The following is a 24,655-nucleotide window of genomic DNA, read 5'->3' as shown; positions in this document are numbered from 1 at the left end:
AGCTCCTAAAAGCCCAGAAAGCTTATTCATGTTCAAGTCCGCAGGCTGTCCCTGGCCCTGCAGGGGTCTGAGGGCTCTTGGCTGTCCACCATCAGGTGACATCACAAGAAACTCTAACTGTGTGTTGGCCCACAGCATTGCCTCCCAGGTGTTAGGCACTAACTGAATGAGTAAGTGTGAGTGTTCACTGAGTAGGTGCTGTTCCATGAAAACCTGGTCCCCTTGCAGCATTTGTATGGAGACTAATTAATGCAGCCTCAACTGCACCACGTCCGCTGCCTTATGCAAGTACGTGTCAGAGAAAAGGGGAAATCAAGTTAGGACTGATCACAAGGGAAACTTTTCAGAGCTGGGGGATGGAAAAGCCACCGCCAGTGCTTGATGTGGTTGCCTGGATCACAACTGGGTACAACCTGGGGAATTCTCTTAACAAGGGGGTGGAGGGCTGGGGAGACCCCTCTACCTCCTTTTTAGAGGTGACCTCCCACCCACGCAGTGGAAAAGAGAAACTTATTTCATGACAATTTGCATTTAAAAAATAAAGGCAAATGAGTAAGTCCTTGGAGGCCCATGTTTTCATGGGGTTTGCTCAAGCAAACCGCCCCCTCTGCCCCAGTGTGAGAGGTGACAACACAAAATGGATTCAGTGAGAGGGTGCCTCCTGAGCCCGCCTGGGCCCCGGGCATTACAGTGTTAGTTTTCTAGAAGTAGCCATGGGCTCAGGAGGAGGCTATGGCTTGAGCTGATTTGGAGAAGGTGAGAGAAAGAGCCCAGGCTCTGTCCTGGCAGCAGTGGGCACAGCCAGTTTGCACAACTTCACATAGTCTTGAGCTTTGCATGGGAGATAAAGAGCCCCTGAGACAAAGGCCCCTGAGAAGCACACACACTCTGCTCACCGCATCATGTGGTCCCACCAACTTTGTCCTGGGGAGCTTGCTGTTTGTTTTTCCCCCTTAGGTTTGGGGAGGGGAGTTGCTGGGCTGGAAAGGAGAGCCACTAGAATTGCCTTGCATCTTACTTGAGCTGGGGTCAGGACAGCAGGGCCTCTGCACACCCGCTGAGGGGCCATGAGACCATGCGTAACCTGGGAGTGTCCATTTTGGAGGAAGTGAGGAGGTAACTCCTTTTTTAAGGGGCCACAGGAGTCATGGGGTGAGCAGCAGACAGAGACAGGGCACCTGGCTCCCTCCACTCTCACACTGAGCTGCAGCTCGGTGGGCACTGTGGTGGACATCTGTGCATGTAGTGCAGGGCTGCAGAGGGCATGCGGACATCAGGCAAGGTCACCCTAGGAGACGGGAACCAGGCCCCCAAATGTCGTGATGCAAGGTAGGACGTGGAAGTGTCCCAAGGTCCCCCGTGACTCACCCTGGGGACACTGATGGATTGCCTGACCTCCTGACCATAATCTTCCCAACTCCTTAAATTAGGACCTACACAGTGTGCCCCCCACTGCCCTGACTAGAGAATAAAGGCAAGGGCGTTAGAAGCCAACAGCGCCACTGAACCCAGAGTTTGATGGATTTCACTCTCAGCCTGTGCCTTCGGCTTGCTGATAGCCTCTCCCACCTTGCTGGCCACTCTCTGAAGGACTCTGACTTCGGGGGTCTAGCTGAACTTTTCTCATCACTGATTAACCTGTGACATGGTACCCTTCCCCTGCAATCCTCCTACCAATGGGACACAGGGCTTCCTTTATTTTCAGGAAGATTTCCTAGGGCTGTTGACTAGCTTCATAAATTTATACTGAAACAGCCTTTGAAAAGTAAAAAATTGATAATATTATATACCCATGAGAATATTATACCCATGGAAATAACTATCACAGGCTGGCAGGGTGTGGTAAGCAAAAGCCTCTATTTCTGAATCAGACTGGCCTGGTTAAAAAGCAGTGGCCTGGGTGGGAAATCTGACTCCACAAATAGCTAATGACACAGATTACATTTCCTCTGTGGGCCTCAGTTTCCCCAACTAAAAAATAAAAGGATTGAAGCAGCTGCATTCAAAGGTCCATCCCAAAATGCCAGCCACTCACCATCTTTCTAGGGTGCCATTGCTCAATCTTCTTAAATGTTTAATTATGAAAATGTTAACTACAAGCAAAGCAAGAGAGACAATTGTAATGAGCCCCTTACGTACCCATTGCCCTGTTTCAGTAATTCTCAGCACCCCCGTCGCCCCATCTTCTTCTGGGGCTCTTGTGGGATAGAGTTAAGAATCACTCCAAAGAAGCCAGACTTACCATCAGTGCTGGGCGGAGGCCTCTCAGGAGGTGATGGGGTGGATCGCATGCTGTTTCCCATTTCTCGCTCTCTCCGGGCTGTCGAAGATGCTCGAAGCCTATGGCACAGGGGATACACTTGGAAAGTCAACCACGCGCTGAGCCCTCTGGGTGGAGAATGACCCAGTTTAGAGTACATCATGGATCATTTTGCAGGCAGCCCACTTCTTGAAAGGCGGGTGTTTTTATGTGAAGACGAGATTCGCGAATGTTGGTTACATGTGTGCCGCTCTAGTTCTTTTATCAAGGGAATGACAGAGAAAAACCACAGAGAGGGAAGTTGCTAGCAAGTGCTGTTGGTGGCAAAAGTTTCCATTGCTGCGCCCGGGTTGACAGAGCAGCAGCAGGGTCTGTGTGAGGCTGAGGGAGGTCTCTCCCCGCCCTCAGCCCAGCCCTCAGCCCCAGCCCGGGGCCGGGAGCACTTGCTTTATACCCAGAGGAGTTGCATAGCTTTATACCCAAAGGGGTGAGCAGAGGGCACTTTCTGTTTCAACTCTCCCTCCTCTGTTTGAGTTTGTCAACACATTCTAACAAACGGTGAGAAAGGAAACCTGCGTGCACTGGCTGCACTATTCACAGGCTGCACCGCACCTTTACGTCCACCGTTACCTTGGATTATTGTAAAACCCCTGCCTCCTAACTGCACTGTGCACTGGAGGAACTGAGTATCAGAGAGGGTGAGGATTTTGTCTTAGGTCACAGAGCATGTGATAGTGGAGCTGAAATTTGAACTACTGATGCTAAGTCTCCGCTTTGTTCCATAACGGTTCAAATTCTGGCTCTGCACATACAAACAAGGTGAACTTAGGTAACTTAGCTTTTCCTGCCTGTTTTGGGGAACAATAATAACACAACATTGGGTTATGGCTGCAAAATTAACAGAGGAAATGGGAAGCCTTAGAACAGGCCCTAACATAAAATACATGTTAGTTGTTGCCAGTTATGGTGTATGTTTTGATTGTTTATTATGATAAACATCCAAATTCTGGGCTCTCATACAAGCATTTTAGAAAGGAACTGAGATGATTTCAGAATAAAAGCATCCTCCCAGGTTGTCTGGCAAGACCCTCCCTGCAGGCTGGGCTGGCAGGTTTTATAGCATCACCCCAGCTCCAGGGGGCAAGAATGGATTGTCTTTGTCCTCAGCTCCTAGCCTGGTGCAGGCAGTCAGGACAACACACCTAAAAAGTGTTCAAAATCCGTGCAGGTGGAATGGCCTGGAGCCTCACTCCCTGCAGCCCAGCAGATCCTCCCAAGCATCTGGGGTTCTGGGGCCAGAGCCAGTGCCTGGAGAACGGCAGGCCCGCACGATCTCCCCTGCTTGACAGGAAATGCATGTGAAGCCCACCTGAGATTTGTCTGGAGAAGAAGCGAAGCAAGGGTCTGTGCCTCTGAGAGCAGCTGGCAGCACCACATGAAGCTCTGCACCCTGAGGTGTGCACAGGTGTCCCTGGAGGCCCCCACTACCTCGGTCCTCCTCCCAGCATCTTCCTGGAGCCCACTAGTCACCCCAATCTCTCAGCCTCTCTGTCATCTCCATCTAAGAGGTCTTTGGACTCCTAGAGGAAGCCCTCAGGACAAGCTGAGGACAGGCCCTGGCAGGTCTCCCAGGCTGAGATAAACCTGTGCTGGCCTCCTGCCTTACTCTCTCAAGTGTCCCCACAGCACAGTGCACTGCGCTGTCACTTGACCTCCCCCTAATGATGCCCCTCTGTTGCCTGCAGTGACTCTTGGCATCAAGGATCAATTAAAGCCCAGGAATTGTGCCTTTAACCTGCCCCCAGATGGCCCCTTTGGGTGTCAATTTTCACTTCTCCAGACATCCTGCATGCCCGTTCCTCCCACTCTGGCCTCTGCACCACTTCCAAGCCCCAGCCCCAGCCCTGTGTACCCCTCTCTCTGTCCTTCACATCACAACTCCTGAACAGTTGTGGGGAGAAGACTTTGTTATCTGTCAAAGTGAATTCTAACTTTGCCCCTCTTCCCAACAAATTTAGATTTTTCCAACCATCATGTGCTATCTGGGGGCATTCATGGAATCTAGTACTGGAGAAAAAAAGACTTTGCATTTTTCAGGTGGGAAAACTGAGGTCCACCCAAGAAAAGAAACATACCGGGCTTATGAGGCGAGAAAGGTCAGGTAGATCCCGGGAGTCTGGGTTCTTCTACTCAGACACACTCCCTGTGCCTGTGTCTTGTTCTCTGGCCTCTTCTGCTCTCTGGTCTGTGGGCACGCACCCTTAGAGCCAGCCCACCATGTCAGACAACCCACCCAGTCTCAACAGCCCCTTATAGTCTCCAGGAAAGAGTTAACTTATCTGGAGGAGGCTTTCGTTTGAGAAGAGTGAAGATGCCCCCAGAGAATGAGAGCTAGAGACTCCCTAATGAAATGACTGAACAATTTGATTTAATCTGTGACAGTTTTGTGCAGTGGCTAGAGGTGCAAGAGAGGGTAGGAGAGACGTAATTGCTTCAAGGAACAATAAGGAAAGGGCAGAAGAGAAACGAGTTAATTAACACTGGCTATGAACATTCGTGGTTTCCTTCTCCCTTTTCTTTGTGATGTCAAAGAATTAGAACTGTCATTTGCCTCTTATTCCCTCACGCCTCTCCACTCCCAGGTTTGGAGTAGCACTCGCTTCATTCTGTGACCTTGAACCTTAGTTTACTCTTCTGAAAAATGAGATGAGTGGAAAAGGTGATCTCCAAAGAGGGAGATACGCTTAACCTGGAATCAAGACTCAGCGTCTCTTTGGAAACTGTTAATAAAAGAACCATCATCACTTTTCTTATGAAGTCCCATTAGACAAAAGCTAAACCTTGTCTTTATATTCTTTAAGATCAAGGGAAGGCGCTCCTATGCACTGTACTTTGTGGTGGGCAATTAGCAGACACCCGTGCATTTAATCTTTCCAGCATCCCTGGGAGGCAGATATTCTTTACCTTTTCCTTGTGGAGGTTAGTCAGCTGGCTAGGTGTCCTGGCCACACTCCTAGAGCCAGAAACCTCCAGAACAGAGCCCATGACCTTCCCTGGGGCCATGCTGCTGTCTCTCCAGAGGGAGGACAGAAGATCACCAGGGAGCCCTGGTCAGTAGGGCCCACAGCATGGAGCGGTCACACGCCTGTAGGGAGTTGCCATCAGGAATGTGCGACTTGCCTGACAGCAGGCCTTCTCTGGCTAGGTTTCTCTTTGACCAGATCAGGGACCCTTTCATCGTGTGCTCTGTATTATCTTATAAATTCAGGCGGTGACAGTTCTCAGAACGTTCCATTCCTTGGGCGGCATCCCAGGACAGTTCTATGAACCTCATCCACTCTGGGCTTCTAATGTCCAAACTTGCTGTGGGAAAGGAAGGAACGTCTGCATAGAATGCCGAGGAGCCAAGAGTTGAGGAGCCTCAGCCAAGGGAAGGCTGTGTAAAACCTGGGCAACAGTGGCAATTAATATGAAATCCAACGTAAGATGCAGCCTTCCCTTTGCCCTTTGAAATTTCTTCTACAAAGTGTGACACCTGTACTCCTATCCACATGCCCTGTGTCTAAGGTGTGGGAGCAACTTACTTAGGTGCTCTTACCTGTGCCCGGGCACTGGGTGAAGCATTTGATAGTGTCATACCCTGTTTTGCTCTCAACACCCCACTTTATAGGTGAGATAAATTAAGTAACTTATCCAAGCTTATATGACTAGTAAGAGGTAAGCCTGGGGTTCGAACCAGATCTGACTGACTAAAACCTGAGCTTTCAACCACTCCGAAATGCTGCCCTGCTTTCCTGCCTTCTGGTCCAGTCTAAGAAAGCAACAGAAAAGTGATTTTTAAAAGTCATCAAGGTAAACTTCTGGGACTATAAACCTTAATACAAGGGACACAGAGGTCCCAAGGGGTCTTTTGAATGTCAAGTGGAAATATGTGGAAGCCTAAGTGTGGGGATTTGACTGGGGGAAACAGAAGGGGCAGAGGCCCATTAGGGTTTGCTCAGCTCTCAGCTGTTGTAGCCACTCTTAGGTGGCCTCGTTGTGGTCAAAGGGCAGGGCGAAATCATATGGGATATTTTTCAGCCTTTCGTAATGTTATTTTAAACAACAACAAAAACTAGCTGTGCTTGTATTATACCAATTTTATAGAAGTTTAACATGCATATGCATGTATATATATATATATATATATATATATATATATATATATATATATATATATAAATATTAAAGGAAATTATTTCCAAGATGTTTCTAAGAAATCTCTCTGGGTAGTCATTTTATAAGGTGAAACTGTCAATTTCTTCTTTACACCTTTCTAAAATTGCCAGATTTTCTCCCACGTGTATGACTTGTTTCTGTATCAGACCCAAGACTTGGAAAGGATAGGGAACCTTGATAAGAAGTTTTCAAAGCAGGAAAGCCTGAGTTCAGATTCCAGTTCCCAACTGCCTACTACTGTGTGCGGCCAGTTACTGTACTTCTTTGAGCCTTGATTTTTTTCCTTTTGGTATCATTAATGCACAATTACATGAGCAACATTATGGTTACTAGACTCCCCCCATCATCAAGTCCCCCCCACATACCCCATTGCAGTCACTGTCCATCAGTGTAGTAAGATGCTATAGAATCACTACTTGTCTTCTCTGTGCTCTACTGCCTTCGTGAGTCTTGATTTTTAAATTAAAAAATTTGGAGTACAAATACATGCCCTGCAGGGTCATTTTGAGGATTAAATTACAGGTTAAACCTGAAGCAGAGACAGGTTTGGTGAAACAAGATAGCTAAAAACTTACCAAAAAGCTAGATCCCAGGGGGGCAGCATCGGGTGGCCAGCTACTTGCTGTGCAAGCTTGACCAAGCCCCTACCCTAGCTCGGACCTCCAAGTCCACAAGTACGGTGGGGGAAGGGCTGGGACAGACAGTGGCTCATGGCCCTTGTGCCTCAACTATACCCCCAGTGTAACTGGTACCTGGTACCCACCTAGTTGACTTGGGGCTTGCTCAGTACTGTCTCTGCTCTGACACTCTGCACCAGAGACTATAGGATCTGGGACAAGGGCTTAGTATCAGTTGGTTTCCCTGCCAGGGATCTTGCAGGATTTCCGGGGGCACCATACCACATCCTGACCCTGCTCAGCAGGTGCACCTGCCCTGTGACCCACATTGCTCCCTGCTCTCCTCTCAGGGCAGGTGTAGCCACAGGTCTGGCCCCCCAACCCCTAGCCGCGCCTTGTTCTCCTATCCCTGCACAGTGAAGGCGGGCTGTGGTATAGCCATGGCTCCCAGGGCACTAGCTAGGGCAAGACCCACAGAGAGCAGGCAACCAGCTCAGAAAGGTGCATGCACCACTCCCGCCTTCTCCTCCTCCCTGACTCAACATCAGAGGCCCCAAAATCACCACTTGGAGGGGACCTTGAGATCCCCTCAACCAGCATATTCCAAACCTGTTGGTGGAAAACTCTTCTGAGAAAGTTTCTCCAGAAGCTCAGTATGTAATGCAGATAAAAGCAAGCTGCTGGTGGGGGCTGGGGTGGCTCAGTGCTCCTGTCCCTCTACTCCTCCTGGTGGGGCACCTCAATCCTAGGATATTATAAAGCCCTGAGTAAAAAATAGTAATCCAGTACCCTCATATTACAAAGAAGGGCAAGCGACTGCTCAAGATCATGCAGTAAGTTTGCACAAGTGCCATGACTGCCTGTCCAGCACCTTGTCCATCACAAGAGCCTGACCCCTGTGTCCCTGAGCCTGCATGGCCCCTTCTACCCTTGGGTGCCCAGAAGTTGATCTCCTATATACTCCTCAGGCTAACAGGGAAGCTCAGCTTTACCTTAAGACTGAGATAGATGCATCCAACCAAGTATTTTATGGTCATTTTAGGCTGTCTTAGGAAGAAACCAGATTTGGGGCCAGTTGGTGCTGGGGCAAATTCTAATTTCACCCCTTATTAAGTCACTAGGCCCCTTTCCATTGTTTGGTTGTTTTTATTTAAGAAATGGAAATAGCTAGATCTGCTTTGCTGGGTTTTCACAAGGAAGGATTAGAGAGTAGCTGTCACAGGATAAATTCACCGTGGGGCTCACCTCTCTGCTGACAGTGCGTGTGCCACAACAAGGGCCTTCCTTTGTGCCCAGACCCACATCCTGACCCTGGGAGTCTGTGTGCACTGGTGTCTAGCATGGGGAGGTGAGCAGTAAGGTCATTCCTGACATGGCTTTAATATCTCATTGAAACAAAAAGAAAGAAGCCCCCCCCCCAATCTCTTTCCTTTTTAGAGCAGCTTTTCATACATACAGGACCCCCATTACACATAAAACCTGTAAGCTGGCTGATATAATAAACACTGGCATGAGAGACAGTTGTAAACACAATTATTTTGATACTACATTACACAGACACACAGTTACCAGAATGGGAAAACAGTGAATATGAAATAGTCCTTTTCTTTTCCTTGGTACTTGGGAGATGCAGGCTTCATTAGGAGGAGAGGAGGAGACTTTCATGGAGATGTTAAAGGTTGTCTGGACATGTGGGCAGAGGGGCTGTAAAGTTAGTGATTTCTTTATGATGTCCCATTTCCCAGCAAGACTTAGTGTGGCTTTTTATTCACCCGCAAGAATCACCAGCATAGCTCAAAACCGTATTGAGTGAGAGGGAAACTGATATTTGCCTAGTAACAGCATCTGCATATGCTGAGCTTCTGCTCGCAGTCCCTGCCCTTCTCTGTGAATCACTTGTCAGGACACACAGATGTGAGGCCTCTGTCTCTGCTGCTTGGGCACTGGGCTTCCTAAAGAGGCCCCAGGGTGTTTTTACATGTTGCCAGGGGTGAGAATCACCAATCACCCGTCCATCCTCACTTCCTTAGAAACGCCTGCACTGCCTTTAGAGCAGATTATAATTTTAAAAATTATCTGTGTAGTTGGTTGATGACTGAGGGCCGTGGAGACAGTGATCAGACCTGCTTCTACTTTTGGCTGGAACACAGTCAATGCTCCATAAGGAAATAAAATGAATAGATGGGAACTGGAAGAGAGTGGCTTCGTGGTGTGCTGGCAAATGCCTAACAACCAGTGATCTGGAGGTGGGGAGCTCTAATTTGTAGTATTTGCTGATTTCTGTGGTGTAACTATTCCCACCAGGGCTGATTTCAAATGTCCAGTATGACATCCCCCACTGTGAAGTTGGGAAGGAAGGGGCATCATGGGCTGAATAGACCTTCGTGACTCGTTCACCCAGCAATTGCCCGTATTTGGAACCGCTGCCTGCAGACATATCCATTGGTCTTCAAAGGAGAAGAGATAATAATCTCAATGAACATCCACTATGTGGAAGGTCTAAATCAGGTGTTTAAGTTACACTTACTCACCAGCCAAAGAGCCCACCATTTCAGACATAAGGAAACTGAGTCTCAGAGAGGTTAAGTACTTGCTCCAGGTCACGCAACTCATTCAGTGAGAGGCCGGGTTTAAACTCTGTTTCTTTTTACACCCACTCAAATTCCTTCCATTACCCTCAACCCAGTGTAATGAAATTTTAATGGAAGGTCGTGGGCATAATAGGTATTCAATAGATGGACGAATAGGTGTATTGATAGAGCCAAGATCAAGAAGTGGGTCCTGACTCTCTGGGTGCTTGGAATTTGTATTCACAATTCATCATTATGTATCTGTTTCTTTAAGTGTGCATCGCCCACTCCCATCCTCGGGTTGTAAATGTCCATGTCTACCTAGCAGGTGCCTTGGAACACAGTAAGGACTCACTTAACCTGGCTGAGTGCCTGAAAACACTGTCCACAAGGGGCCTGGCTTGTGCAAGCAGGCAGTCTGTGCCTTCAGGGGCAGCCTGCCCCTCCTGAGGTGGTTATGTTCCCCTAAGGACAATCGGGAGAGCAGTCCCCACTTCCTTCTGAAGCTCTTGGAGTCCCGCAGCTTCCCCGCTGCTGTGACAGAGGCCCTCCGGCCATCGTCCTGTCATAGCTGCCTGGAGGGTGCCAAGGAGGAAGTATGACTTTGCAAAGCAGTTTGACAACAGAAGTGAGCCACTGACCCTTTGAAGCCCCACAGTGTCTGTCCATAGTTCATAGCGTGAGTTACTGTAATGAAAGAAGCCCCCTCCCTCCCTTGGTGGTTCTCAGATGTGAGGAAGTGGTTTGGACTCAGTATACTTACTTCTTTCAGAACTCTTGGGGAGGTGAGGGGGAGGAAGTCGGTCACATGGTATGGCCCCGCTGCCTGTGTATTAAGGGAAAGGAGGCAGCGGGGGAGGGAGGGATGAATAAGGAAGGACACTAACAGGGCTAAATGGGGCCTGACGTGCTGGAAATCTTTAATTGAGAACTTCAAGCTCCAGCCTCTATCGGAGCTGGGGGAAATAAATTCTTGCTGAATGTCAAATGAAAAATTAAAAAAAAAAAAAAAGCAGTATCTATTAATTCAGAAAGCTGATTGGGGTTTACCAGAATGAATAATTTCTAAGTCTTTAAGAGAGACTCGCTCCCCTTGGAAATACTTTGCCAGCTCTCGAAATGCAGAGTGGGGAAATTTTCTCTGTATTAGGAAAATTTCAGTTTGCTGCAATGCAAACCTACCCTTGTCACGTATAGGGAGGAACAAGCAGAAATAAGCATTCGGAAAAACTGAGGCATGTCTGCTGTGTTGTACACTGTCCCGGTACCATGTACCGCCTAGGAGTACCCAAGCAGCTTGATGTGCTTTCATTGTCTGGGTTAGGAATGCTCTTAGTAGCCACTGTTTAGGATTTAGCACCTTCTACATATTGTACATAATTTGAACTTACAAACATACAAGGAAGCTGTGTCTTTTTTACAAGGAGGAAACTAACACTCAGAGAGGCAAAGTGACTTGCCCAGAGTCACACAGCTCATGGCGACTGACCCAGATGGTCAACCCAGGTGTATCTGATTAAATCAGTAACTTTCCATGAGCCGTCTTGCTGCTGTCATTCCAGATCTGTTTAAGATACGAGTCTAAATAGATTTCAGTCTGTCTATGTCATCAGTTTTATTGTTATTATTTTCAGAGCATATTAATTTCTCTGAATACCATTCTTCTAAAAGAGAGTATTAATTGCAAAAGATTTTGCCAGGACTGGGATTTGGTCTTATCTCCCCAGTTTTGAAAGGTCTACAGCCCAGTTTATGGGCTTGTGGCTCAGTATCAAACCACAGAATGACAATTGGCAGACAATGGGTTATATTTCCCCTAAAATGAAGAGCACTACTTAGATACACATTTTAGTCCTTCATACACTAGTTCTCACTGAGGTTCTCCCTTGAGAGCCTCTTGCAAGCTGTGTGACTTGTACGAACCACTTAACCTCTCTGAGCCTTGTTTTCCCATATCTTGAAAGCAAATATAATCATATTCTTACTGGATCATTCTGGGGATTGCAGGAAAACTAACTTTTCATACAACAGCCCTCCCCTGTGACTCAGCAGAGCAGACACCCACCATCCCTTCACACCTGCATGCACAGGCCCTGTCCAGAACATTCTAAGGCCACATCCCAGGTCACTTCTCTGACATCAACCTGTCTGGATAGGTACACACCTAAAAAAGTGTGGATTGTGCCACATCCCTTAGGGATAATTTCTCTAAAAGCTCTTCTAATTTTAACACTTGATGTTTTCAGGGTGTATATACCTCATGTTTGCCTTTCCTTTAGCCCTGCCCCAGCTTCCCACACATCCCACATACTCTGATTATTGTTGTGTGTTATTATTAGTTATTGCTGGCATCTTCCCAAAGACCCACACATCCAAACTCTTAGGAGCACGATTTTGATCAGCCTGCCTGGGCTTCATGGACCTTTAGATGTCATGACTCTATGCCATAGCATTTTTTGAGCACCTACTGTGTGCCTGAAACTGGCTTGGGCACTTTTCATATGTGAGCTCATATAATGTGCCCACTACTTGTGTGAATTGGGTACCATTATTCTCATGTTTTAGAGGAGATAGTGAAGGCCTGGGGAGGTTTAAAAGACTTGCCAAGGTCACACAGCTAGTATGACTGATAGCAAGCCATAGCTGTCCTTGTCAGAAGCCTGATGTGTGCCAAGCTGTTCTTTAACTAGAAAATCTCATCTGGCAGGAATGTGCCCTGTCCAAGTTCTACAGTCCTTCTGGCCATATAATTATGTATCAGATGTTCACTGAGCAACTGTTATGTGCTGGGCGCTGTGTTGCTTCACTCTAGACATCACCTTTCCTATTCTCATGGAGCACTTCTCTGTCTCCAGAAAGTCAACCCTGCTAGTTACGAGTCTGAAATGACCTGACGTGTCTCCCCACCCAGCCCCTGCCAGATCCCCCAAGATACCTTCAAAAGCTGGGCATAGTCTTCCCCGGCAGTAGCTGAGGAGGGGCTGCCAGGAGCACTGTCACTGCCTCTCCATCACCCGCTGCTGCTGCGGCAGAGTGAGCAGGCGTCCAGGCCTCCCGTGGGTGGAGAGAAGCCCATGCTATCAAGAACAGCAGTTGCTAAATGGGCTGCACACTTCCTCTGCTAGAAACAAGGAAGGCGTGCGGGACGTGAAGGGCAGGTTCCTGTTTTCAGTAACTGCTCTGAGCAGGCTTCTCTCTGTAAGGCTAAGGAAGACAGGGGCAGCATCAGTCTTCTAACAAGCAGTTGAGACTAAGGGCCGCTTGATTCTAAATGTCCAGGCCATGCTTGGGCTTTCAGAGGCTGAGACATTTTCTCTGATTAAAAGGCGGAGGAGGTGGAAGGGCTGCTCTCACATATCCCCAGAGCTCACTGGGTCCAGGAGGCTACGGCTCAGAGCAGCAGCTTCTGTTTTCTCAGTTTCCCTGTCATTCCTCCCTCCTTATGTCACTACTGAATGGACCCTGTACAGGGCTTCTCCTGGCTCTGCTGTAGACTGGTTTCTAATGGGCAGAGGCTTAAATACTGGGCATCAAAGCCCCTCTAGAAGGGAGCTACCCACCAGCCTTCCTGGGTGAGATATGCCATCCCTTGGCTGCGCTACCCCCAAAAGAAACCAGAAAGGGTATGGAAAAGACCTAGGCCCCAGGTTAAAGTGAGCCAAGGAAACATGGAAATGCAGTGTGATGTGCATTGCTTGACTGAATCTTGAATCAAGGGAAAAGGACTAGAAAGAATAGTTTTGGGATGGAGGTTGGGGGCATTCAAATATATCCTGTATTAGATAACACTGTGCCAATGTTAATTTTCTCAGGAATGATAATGAGAGTGTGGTTAATGGGGAAATGTGCTAGTTTTTAGGAGATACATGCTGATTTATTTGGAGGTCAGGTATCATGATCTCAATCACAACTTTCAAATGGCTCACTAAAAGAAAAAGAAATATAAATATGAATCTATAAAAATAAAGAGAGCAACAGAAGGCAAATATGGCAGAATAATAATATTTGGTGGATCCGCGAAGAGCATATGTTCACGGTACTATTTTGACTTTTCGATGGTTTAAAAATTTTTCAAACTGATGGTGCACAGCTCCCCATTCATAGCATGTAAGTCTCAAGCAGGAAAGCCGGGCACATGAGGCCTAAGGGCTCGTTGGGGTCAAGGGCAGAAGCTGCTGAACGTGGACTCCAGGCGGGACTGCCAGATGACCAGGCTGGCAACCCTCTGAGGGCCCTGGCCTGCCTCCTGCTTCACACAGAAGCGGAGCAGAGCATCCTGCGACTTCCCCAGAAGTGCACGGCTGGTCTAGATGAAACATAGCCAGGCAGGGCCAGTGTCTCGGGTTGGTGACGCATGGCCCCATCCCAGCAGGGCCAACACGGCTCCCCAGGGCCAGTCATTTAGAAACCTCACTCAGTATAGTTATCGAAGATGAATTAAAAACATCAGGGCTGCTTCCAAATTTAGAAGGAACTCTGTACTAGATAGATGCTTCCTTAGACAACTTATGAAAATAGCTGCTATGCGCAGGGCACCCTGGGAACCTACAAAGGAAATGTTGCAAAAGACTGAGGGACAATTTGCCTAGATGCAGAAAAGCAGACCAGCAGAAACAGGGTAGTTTCTAAACTACCTAAAGGGTAGTTTTCTCCCCAAATGCACACTGAGGAGTGAAAGATGTTGGACCCCAGGCATGAGCTTTGTGACAACTTTTCAGAAAACATGTAGTGAGAATCTACTATGAGTTAGACTCTAAACTCATTCCCTCATTCAATCATTCCTTCAATAAAACTTTACTGGGCCTGTTCCAGGCACTGGAATTCAGCTGTGCACAAACCCTGGCAAAGGCCTGCCCTCATTGAGCTTTCCTTCTCTGTGGCAGCCACGTGATAGAGACTTAGATGCGGCAGCTGTCAGTTATGGGGACTGCTGCACAGAAAGGAAACGGTCACTGTGACAGAGGGGCCAGCAGGTGTTACTTCCCACAAGTGACCAGTGTCAGGGGAGCGGGGAGAGATGTGTTCTCTGTAGCTGTGCGGTTAGCGAGGCCCTGCAGGGAGAACGCAGCCAGCCTTGGACAAGCCAGGGCACGAGCAGCTCACGCAGAAGGAACTACTGCCTTAGCATGGACTTTGGAGGGTTTGGGGAGACCCTGTCAATCCTGAGGAAGCTCCACGTCTGATGGAGAGTATGGGGAGACCCCATCAGATCCCGAGGAAACTCCAAATCTGATGGCGGATGCAGACAGCAGATAGACAGCACCCAGAGTGGGGTCTCCATTAATGGACACCACCCATCAGCCAGAGAAGCTGCCTCAGAAGGAGCAGCTCATTTTGGTGCCCTGGGGTCAAGGCCTTAGTACCTGCTCCTTCCTAGTGGGAAAGGGGTGGCCAGGGATGCCATTAACTTGCTCTGGCCTTAGTGTTACACTCTCTCTTTCAACCCTGGGGCAACTGGCAGGAAATAGAATAAGCCCAAAGAAATGTTCCTAAAACTATCAAGTGTGCTACATGGAAGCTAAGCTGTGGCCGGAGCAGGAGGGCAGTGCAGAGGTCAGAGCCCCGGACCACACATAAGTGAGAGCAGGGGTGAAACCAGCATTGCATGTGCCCATATGTGACTCTAGCAAGTGGCCAAGTGACCCAGATTTCAGCTCTCCCTTTCCAAGTACCCAGGGGGTTCTCAACCTCAGCCTTATTTGACATTCTGGACCAGACTGTTCTTTGGTGTGTGTGTGGGGAGGAGTTTGGGCAGGGGGCATCCTGTGTACTATAGGATGTTTCGCAGCATCTCTGGCCTCCACTCACTTGATGCCAGTAGCGCCACCCCCCTCCAAGTAGTGACAACTGTCATATCTCAGGCATACACTCTCCAGGGAGTCATCCTTGCTGGGAGCATCCTTAAGACAGCCTGTGAATCTGTTCCTGTGTGGACTGTAGATGCTGCTCTGCAGTCAATTCTCTTGCTTGCATAGAGGCTACCTCTGCAGCAGGCCAGCTGTGGACCCCAGCTCACCGCTCAGAACAATGAGACTTGACAAGGGCTGGCTGTTCCACCAGCCCTCCCTTTGCGCCCTGACGCAGATGGCCTGAGAGGTGGGACAGGGATGTGGCCCTGCCCAGAGTCCCAGGAGGAGCCATGGTGGGAGCAGTGTGCCGGCTGCATATGTAAGGAAGGTCTGGTTTGGTGGAGGGAAGAGCAGGGGGAGCCCTGGCTCCTTAGGGGCAGAGCCTGCCAGAAGGCAGGAGAGAGACTTCACACAGGAGGACTGCAGTGTTCAGCTGCTGTGAAGTTTCCCCAGCACCCTGCCCACCCCTCTCTCACCCATTTTACACTGGACCTTTAAAGTTCACATGTCTTCCTCACCTAATCCGTGAAGGAGTCCTTCGCACAAGAATGTTGTCATTCACTCATTTATTCAGAAAGACATTTTGTGACTCATTCATTCATTCCACAAATGTTAGTTAGCATGCAGCACGTACCAGGCACTGTACCTGTGTGCCAGGCTTGACAAGTCTCTACCCTCAAGGAGCTCACAGCCAAACACCCTTATCCCTGTTTCTCGCAGCCCAGCCCCAGAGTACTCACTGCAGATTTGTCAAGTTACTGAATTTAGCAAACATTCGCTGCTAACTTCTCATGTGTAAACCTGCACGGGGAGCACAGAGAGGGAGGGAATTCACAGATGTAGTATGAGTGAGGCTTCATGAGTGAGGGTCCTGTGCGCAAGTGGTTTATAATCCAGTGGAGGATACAGATGCACTGTCAAAACCCCAAGGGAGTAAAAGAAAGAGGGAGGGAGCCGGGAGAGGCGTGGACTCCCAGTTTACATGGGAACCTGGCCACAAGCCAAGGCAGGACCAGGTGGAATCCATCCCAGCAGCGGGCTCCATGTTCAAGTTCATTGAAGTTCTGAATCAGCAGAAGAAGCAGAGACAAAAAACACTTGGCAGGGCATGTTCCATTGGAAGGTGTTGCATTCCCCAGCCGGGGATTGGCAGGCCTCCTAACCCAAGCAATAAGAAGCCTATTTCTCCAGTCTCGGGTCTCAAAGAGGGTTCCAGGTTCTAGAAAGTTAAGGCAACTCAGCATCAATCAGCAAGAGTACAGTGTTTAAGCCGCACAGTTTATAGGTTGGTCCAGTATGAGCAGGTCCTGGTTCTACTCAAAAGTATTTTTCCTTCTTTCTACATAAATGTTGGAAAGTTTAGAAGATGTAAAAGGCAACCCCTGGAACTAGTAAACTCCCTTTCAGTGGACAGAATTGAGTGTTAAGTCCACTCAGTAGAGAAGTTGGATAAGCACAGTGATTTGATATTTTATATATTGCAAAATGACCCCATGAGCATCTACAGTTTTATGACACCGAATATTGATTGGTTCCTGAGTTTTGGTGCCACAAAACTGTCAGTGGTCATGAGGATCACTTTTCAGTGTATAAAATATCAATTTGCTATGATCTATACCTGAAACCAATAGGATATTTTATTTCAATTACATTTCAATTAAAAAAAGAAAAAGGAAAAAAAAAGAAAAAGGGCAATGAGATTCTTGTATCCAAAGGGATTAAACTTTACCATCTTCAAGATCCTATGTAAGCTCAAAGTTCTCTGAGATTCAAGTATATGTCCCTTCTATGACTGCATTCTCCTGACTCAGTCATTCAAACATTTATTCAACAAATTTGCAACAAATATATGTTCATTCATTCAATTCACACCCTCTGTGCATGAGCCGCTGTTCTAGGTGCTGAGTTAGAGAAGTGAACTGGCAATGGCCTAGAAGGCAGCTGAGGGAAGGGGGACAGTAAGGGGAACTGTAACCTCACAGTAGAGTTTTGTAATGAGTGCAGAGTGACGCTAGTGTGTAGATCAGGAGGAAGAACGATGGGGTAAAGCAAAGGTCAAGTGCAAATGTTTGGGGCTTGAAATGCTTGTAGTGTTGGAATAGGAGAAAGCTGGGAAAGGGTGCTAATATTGGCAGAATGTCAGGAAAGAAACTTGGTTCTTGCTTATGGTACCTATTTATTCTTCCCAGTTAGTCTTGTGTGTTCGTACATCTCCTGAAGAAACCAAGGCTGCAGGGTTTAACAGACTTGCCCTGGTTCACTCGGCTCATGAGTGATACCATCCAGGTCTAGCTCGGTAGCCTCTGGAGGTGAGCTCACTGTCACTATTATGCTGGCCTCCAAGAGGGTCTTCCTGCCTCTGAGTGGTTCCCGCACACCCTTCCAGCCCTGTATCCCCAAACCAGACCCCGACTCTTGCACTCCTCCTCAAGCACATAGGACCAATCCTTTTCCTGACATTTGATGCTCGTTACAATTTGTTCTCTACCCTCCTCCCATGACAGTGTCACCACTCAAGGCCTCCATGCCCCATTCATCACAGGGACTTTTATGCCCTTCTGTACATCAGACAGGCCTTCCACGTCTTTACCATTTACTTTGCCATTACCGTTCCCTTACCTGGGTGGCAGGCCCTCCCTTGGACAAGCCCCCACCCCCAGAGCTCACCTTGACCATATGCATGCCCAGACCTACCCTAGCCACCAGCGATTGCTCCCTCCTCAAAAGACCCCCTTAGAGTCCTCCCTGCTCCATAAGAAAAGGACACATGCATATTGGAGTCAAGATTAAGAGAGGAGCTCAGGATATTTGGGAGTTGTGTGACCTTGTGCAGGTTTCTAAGGTCTCTGTGAGCTTCAGTGATGTTTATAATCTTCCTTCCTTCCTAGGTCATGAGAGTCCCTAGGAGAATGTGCACAGGCAATGTAGCATAGGACAAGTAGGGCTCCACGGGGTACAAATGCCTCCCATTCCTTTCAAAGTAGGGCATGAGCCCGGGAAGGCAGGAACATCGACCATTGAGCCTAGCACTGACCATACATGAAAGAGACGATCCATAATAATTATTCACTGAATGAATGAGTGAATGAAAGTTGTGAATCCGCCTTTTGAACAAAAGCACGTCTGTTGTGAATACTGACTTTTCGCCCCTGGGGAAGACAATTAGCTAACCATGAAAATCATTGGGGGGAGATCAGACCCTATTGCTTTTCTAGAGATGGTATTGTTCATATTTCTGGAAGCATCTTGAAAGTTGAATAAATGGTCCATCCGGATGAGCTGAATTCTCTGGCTGGAGTGGGACTTGAATGGCATCAGAGTCTTTGTGTTTCTTCGGGAAGTCTCTTGGTGCTCAGTGTTCTCCGGGCAAAGAAAAAGTAGAAGCTTTATTCCGCTGTGCTTCTCTGCTGTGATGAATTGCCCAAGCATGTTGATTCACTGAAGCATGTTCTGTTCTGTTGTTGCTCAACCTAACTCACTGTGTCCGCTTTGGGGAAGACCGTACCTTTCTCAGCTCTGGGAGGATTGAGAAAGAAGCCAGCAGTTTTCCCAGAGTTTGGGGAGCTCTCTGGGCAGGGCCCAATTTCAGTCTTTGCAACTTTACTTTTCTTACGGACTGCTCTAGGTACACTTATAGGCAGACCATTATTTCCTAGCTCTAACTAGGAATTCACTTATTTAAATGAATATGAGCCTCAGGCCAGGCTGAGGCTCAGCTTTAGGGGGACAAGGGAGACTGTGACACATGCCCGGCCATCTAAGAGCTCAAGCGTCCGTCTAACAGAGGTCAGGAATGAGCCATGATGGCGGGGCAGTGCGCTGGGTTTCCAGTGATGAGGGAAACTGGAGGAATTGGCTGGCAGTTGCAGTGGACCTGAGGCTTGCTGTTAGGATGATGCTCAGCTCAACCTTGTACTGTCCACCAAGGCCAAATGATTGACAGCACTAGCCAGACTGTTCATGTTGTACCTTGTCATTTTTTTTCATTATGGTATGATTTCAGCTGCATCTTGTCTGCGGTTAGAAGTGACTTCATTACCTGCCACTCATCAGTCCTGCCTCCTGTGACCTCCTTGCCCCTTCAGATGCATCTGGGACAGGCTGATGAACTGACTCTTCTCAGATCAGTTCAGTGTCAGTCCTGTTCTTCCCAGCCTCCCACAGTCCCCATCATCCTTGGCATTTGCATAGATTCCTTACCTGGTCCTCACTGCCCCACCCCTCCCTCCCAGTTAGCTTACATTTTCTCCTGTTACCTGGATGGGCTTTGCTGGGTTTTGCCTCTGAATTTACCCTGTTGTTTCCCTGACCTGGAGTGGCTTTCTCCTACCTCTGCCAGAACCAGGGACGAGTCTCCCACTGGGGCCTCCAAGGCTTTGACCCTTTCGTCTTACGGAGTGAGTCTGGTCAATGGCTCAGGCTCTCTTCTCTCCCTGCAAACTGTGGGGCCAAGTCATGCCCCTGTGCTCTTGTCCTCTGCCCAAGGTGGGCTTCTTTGATTGTCCAAATGGCCTGTGCCCTGGACTGGCTTATGCCTTGTGCCATTCTTGGGGAAGAGGAATGACAGAGGTGATGAGCCTGGCTAGAACAACTGTCAGCCATCCCAGGCAAGAAATCTGCTGGTCACTTTTACTCCCATCAGCAGATCAGTCTCTGTGGGTCCGTGGTGACATCCTAGCTCATCTCTTTTTTCTTCGGGCCACTGAGAAAAGGGCCTCTTCCTGTTGTCTACTCTAACCATCCCCAAACTTTCTGATCACACGCCCAGACAGGAAAGTTTTAAGTAAGTATCCCCTATATATGCATATTTAGTTATGTGCTAGTGACTCTACTAATATATGCCATTTAAATATAAAAAATGTTTTAAAAGAATGAGACTACTTAATATTTATAAGTAAATAATCTAGAATTTTCTTCCTGCACTGTAATAGATTGTCTTGTGCACACCCTTTGGGAGATTGAGACTAATAGATTCATAAAGAAGGAGACAGGCATCATTTCTAAACAAAGAGGGATGTTAACATGGAATTTTGAAACATTATGTATTATTTTCCCTTCATACAAATATATAGTCTATCTTGTGGGAAGGGCACAGAGATCCTTGTGAACTCCGTCTGAGATCAAAGATAGCAGTCAGTCTTCCCATGAGAAAGAAGAGCTGTGCCTGGTGGTGCTGGGTGCTGTCAGCCCCATAGAGAGAATTTTTTCAAAGGTTTCTCATAACACTTCTATTTCCCATCTCTGTGTTGGTCTGACCTCCAAAACTAGTTAGGTTCTATGGAAGTGGGGAGCCTACCTATTTGGTCAGTGATTGGTATATACTGGACCTATCATAGCTGAGCAACCCTGGCATATTTACTAGGAGGAAAGGAGGGAGAACCAGAGGGAATGACAGGAAGAGCAGGTAAAGAAGCAAAGAAACTCCCCTCCCCATAGATTACAAACTTCCTTAAGGCCTGCATCACCTTCTGATTCCCTGCAGTATCTGGCATATGAAGGTGCTTAAAGGCGTGCATGGAGTTATCCTGACAGTGGGCTGACACACAGCAGCCAAGCAGGCTGTGTCCCAGGACAGGAGGAACACTGGCTGGATGGTCAGCAATAAGGCCCCTGTGACTGACTTCCCTGTGTGGCCTGAATCAGGCCTCTGGAGGCTCTACCCTTGTAGTTGCATCTCAAAAAAAATAACCACAATAAAACTTGCCCAGCCACCTCTACGGGTGCTTTGACAGCACAAAATGAGGCTAAGGTCCGTAACAGAATTACTATGGCTTTTACTAACATCCTGTCTAACTCTCTCATTCTGTGAGGCCTTAATACTTCTGTGAGATGTGCTTTTCACTTCATGACAGGTTTCTGCTGTTGTTGTCTAAAGAAGAACAAGCTGAGAACTGGCCTTCCTGTAATTTAAAATGGTGTCATCCATTTATAAATGACTGGATGGGTGTGAAATAGTTAGCCAGGGTCTCTTCATTACCCACTGAGCCTCAGCTGATTACCCCAGCAGCATGGGGCAGCTGACAGGGATGGCTTCAAGTACCTTGGGCAAAACACAACTGCAACCCCAAAGCCCTCCTTGAACTGAAGAATATTTCACTGTTTTTTATTTTAGTTTGAGTAGCAGTATTTTGACTGATAACTGACCTTTATACAGTGCTTTACAGGTTATTTTTTCAAATCTGTTATTTCATTTTCACAACAGCTGTTTGTTTGAAATATCAGTTATGAATTTAAAGACTGCTTCTTATTAGAAACCTCATGCATGTAAGCTTTTACATGTTATCCCATCAATACATCTCAACAAATGGAGGAGGTAAACATTTCTCTTATCCTCATTTTACATTGAGAAAACTGAGGCATGGGGATTTTAGATTGCTTTTCTAAGGGCATGAGTTGGTAAGGGATGGATGGACTTGAACCTGGGTTGATGGGCCCCGTGGCCCATGCTTTCAATCCACTCCTTGAGACATCATTATGTATTACAATGGAGACCCGGAGAGTAAAGCCACTTGCCAGCTGTCAGCATAGAGTTCAGTCGGATTTCTCTAATTCCAGAGCCCAGGCACTGTCCGTTTTTTCTACAAGTACAATAATTTATGCTTGTCACCTGACACATCCAAAGGGAATGGTGTTGGAAGTGAAGTAAATGGATTCCCGGAGCTCAGCAGGAGCAGGGGTCCAGCATCTCCATTCAGTTCAGAGGGGCACCTTGGCAAGAGTTTCCTGGGAGTGTTCATGCAGCTAAGCTCCTGGAGAGAGTCTGCTTGAATCTGGGGCCCGAGGAGGAGCTGTCAGGGCTGTCCTCGGACAGGAGGTGGGGGGCTGGGCTCTGACCTCACACCCAGCAGGAGCTCACACAAGATAAGGCAGTAGGCGCCACAGTGGAAAATGCTGAGTCCGTCTGAACACACAAAGCAGGGGTGAGGGTGGAGGTGGGGGTGTGAAGCTTGGCCTAAAGATACAGACGCAGGACAGGCCAAAGCCAAGGGTTTCAGTTCAGCTTGTTGAGCAAATAGTTTGCCCATGGGAACCCCAAAGAGCATACTCATGGTAGCTTCTCTTGCCAGATATAAGGTGGGAGCCCTAGGCAGGCCCCTCCTTCCCCCCACCCTCCCCACTGCTATGGCCAGCACAGGATTTCCAGCCTGGAGCGGGATTCCAGCACCTTCTAACTGAGCTCCCCCATCTCCCTGGCTCATTCCTTTTATCATGGCACACCAGGAGGCCCTTCCAGGCCTGTGCTTTGCCTCCCAGTCCCACCTGCTGCCGAGGCGCCCTCCTCTGATGATCCTCCTCACCCCCAGCACACATGCACACACACACACACATGCACACACACACGTGCACATACACACACACACACAGCCATCAAACCAGCGCCAGGTAATGTCTCTCCTCTCTGCTCTGCTCCTGCTGTCTCTCATGGTGGCACCACTGGCCATGTCCACACAGCCCACATCCCGTCTCCTTCTGATGCTGTCCCCTGAGAGGCTGCCTTGATGCCCCTTGGGCCGAGGAGCCAGCCCACTCACTTCCTGCTTCTCCAGGCCATCCACACCATCCAGAATCTCAGAACTTCTCCTTATACTGTGTTGTTCTGGGGTAGGCGGGCTGAGTCCTTTCTGCCAGCTGGGAGCTGGTATTTACTGAGGGAAGCAGGGAGGAAGAAAGCAAAGGAGGACAGAAATGGAGAGAGGGGGACAATCCAGAGGTGACTGGGAAGATCTAACAGCAAGAAATAAGATGGGGCCTTCTTACTTCTGGAAGTCATCGCTAGGTTCTACAGTCTTGAGACTGTTTTTGCAGAAGCTCTTCGCATGCCGTGGCTGACTGCAGGGGCCAAAACCTGCAGGGGAAACAAGCAGTTCTGTCTCTCCTGTGGTGCAGAATTGAGGTGGCAAGACTTCAGTTCTGGACCAGCTTCCTCCTGGCTGGGGGACACCTGCAGGACCCCTCACCTCTCTCCACTGGGCAAGGGCTGGAGTTAGCCCTCAGTATGCACCTCACCAGTTCACACAGCAAACCGTGGAGGTATGAATCCAATCCCACCATACAAGATGACTTGGTGAAGCTAATTATCTGCCTAAAATGACAAGGGCACTAAGTGACAGGGCAGATTTGGACTCAAGTCTTTCTGATTGCTAAATCCTTGTTCTCACTGCTTTTCTACCCTGGAAGCTATTTTCAGAGCTTTTAAAAGAATGGCAGTGGGGAATTAGTCAGTGAGGTGTGGCATGAAGTTGTCCTACTGGTAGTATTCAAGGAACTAAGAGAACTAGAAGCAACAGAAGCCAGTAGGGCATTTTCTCCACCCGGCGCTGTGCTCAGTTCCTCACGTGGTATGTTCCCCGCACCCCTCGCAACACGTCTGTGAGGCAGGACTCCACTGCTGAGGAGACTCAGAATTAGAGAGGTGACCAATCTTATCAAAACCAAGGAAGAAAAAGGTTGCAAAGCTGCAGTCCAGCCCTGGGCCATCACCCTCCAAGATCAAGAGTTCCATTTGCCTCCATACTGTCCCGGCTGCACTGGTCCTTATTCTGGGCCAGCTGGACCCTGAAACAAAGCTATGGGAGTAAATGGAAAGAAATATCTAGGCACATTTGCAAGTTCTGATTATGAAATTATTTTGAAAAGGCAACCCATACCCTGTGTATGCATATGCATTGCTCATTGAGAATGTAGGGGGGCACTTAGGAGCCTGCCTTTCAAATTCCCTTTGACATAAAGGAGAAGTCACTGCCTAGGCTATTACTGAGGGCATCACTTTTCAAAGCTCATGCCTTTGCCTGGGAAATCAGCACTTTCCAAGTGGCAAGCATTTAAATGGTCTCTGAAAGCCGGAAGGTGACTGAGGCAATTTGATGTGATGTTTGTGACAGATTGGAAAAAGCATTTTGTCAAGTCTGCAAGAAACCTGGAGGAAAAACAGGACAAGAGAGCAAGTTCCATTCTAAAGGGGCAGAGCCAAGGTCTAGCTGCTCTCCACCTTCCAAGCCAACGAAGGCCCTGGGAGGGCTCCCCGAAACAGATGCCCAGGCAAGGCCTCCACACTGCACCTCCACCAGTAAAGGTTGAGTAGCTAGTCCACGGGGAAAGCAGTGGTGGCCAGAATTTCTGGAGCAAGGAGGCCGAGGGCAG

The 24,655-nt window shown here is 48.2% G+C and overlaps 2 protein-coding genes across 4 annotated transcripts in view; one reads left to right on the top strand and one right to left on the bottom strand.

Annotated features, from left to right (window-relative positions):
* TG (thyroglobulin) overlaps positions 1-24,655 on the top strand; it is a 249,643-nt gene that overhangs the window by 178,004 nt on the left and 46,984 nt on the right. The window lies entirely within an intron of this gene.
* The window catches only part of SLA (Src like adaptor), an 82,307-nt gene that overhangs the window by 18,167 nt on the left and 39,485 nt on the right, over positions 1-24,655 (bottom strand). For 2 of the 3 annotated variants that reach the window (XM_036890503.2, XM_036890504.2), the window contains exons 2-3: positions 12,601-12,861; positions 2,243-2,340 (exon numbers count right to left, since the gene is read on the bottom strand). In XM_036890503.2, the coding sequence (XP_036746398.2) occupies positions 2,243-2,303 (61 nt within the window). In that variant the 5' untranslated portion in view covers positions 2,304-2,340; positions 12,601-12,861. Of the gene's footprint in view, positions 1-2,242; positions 2,724-12,600; positions 12,862-24,655 lie in introns of those variants that run through there. The other variant, XM_036890502.2, reaches the window with a different exon arrangement.

The sequence above is a fragment of the Manis pentadactyla genome, chromosome 3 (genome assembly GCF_030020395.1).
Source record: "Manis pentadactyla isolate mManPen7 chromosome 3, mManPen7.hap1, whole genome shotgun sequence".
NCBI classification, from domain to species: domain Eukaryota; kingdom Metazoa; phylum Chordata; class Mammalia; order Pholidota; family Manidae; genus Manis; species Manis pentadactyla.
The sequence above is the reverse complement of the archived record's forward strand: the minus strand, read 5'-3'. Positions and strand labels throughout refer to the sequence as shown.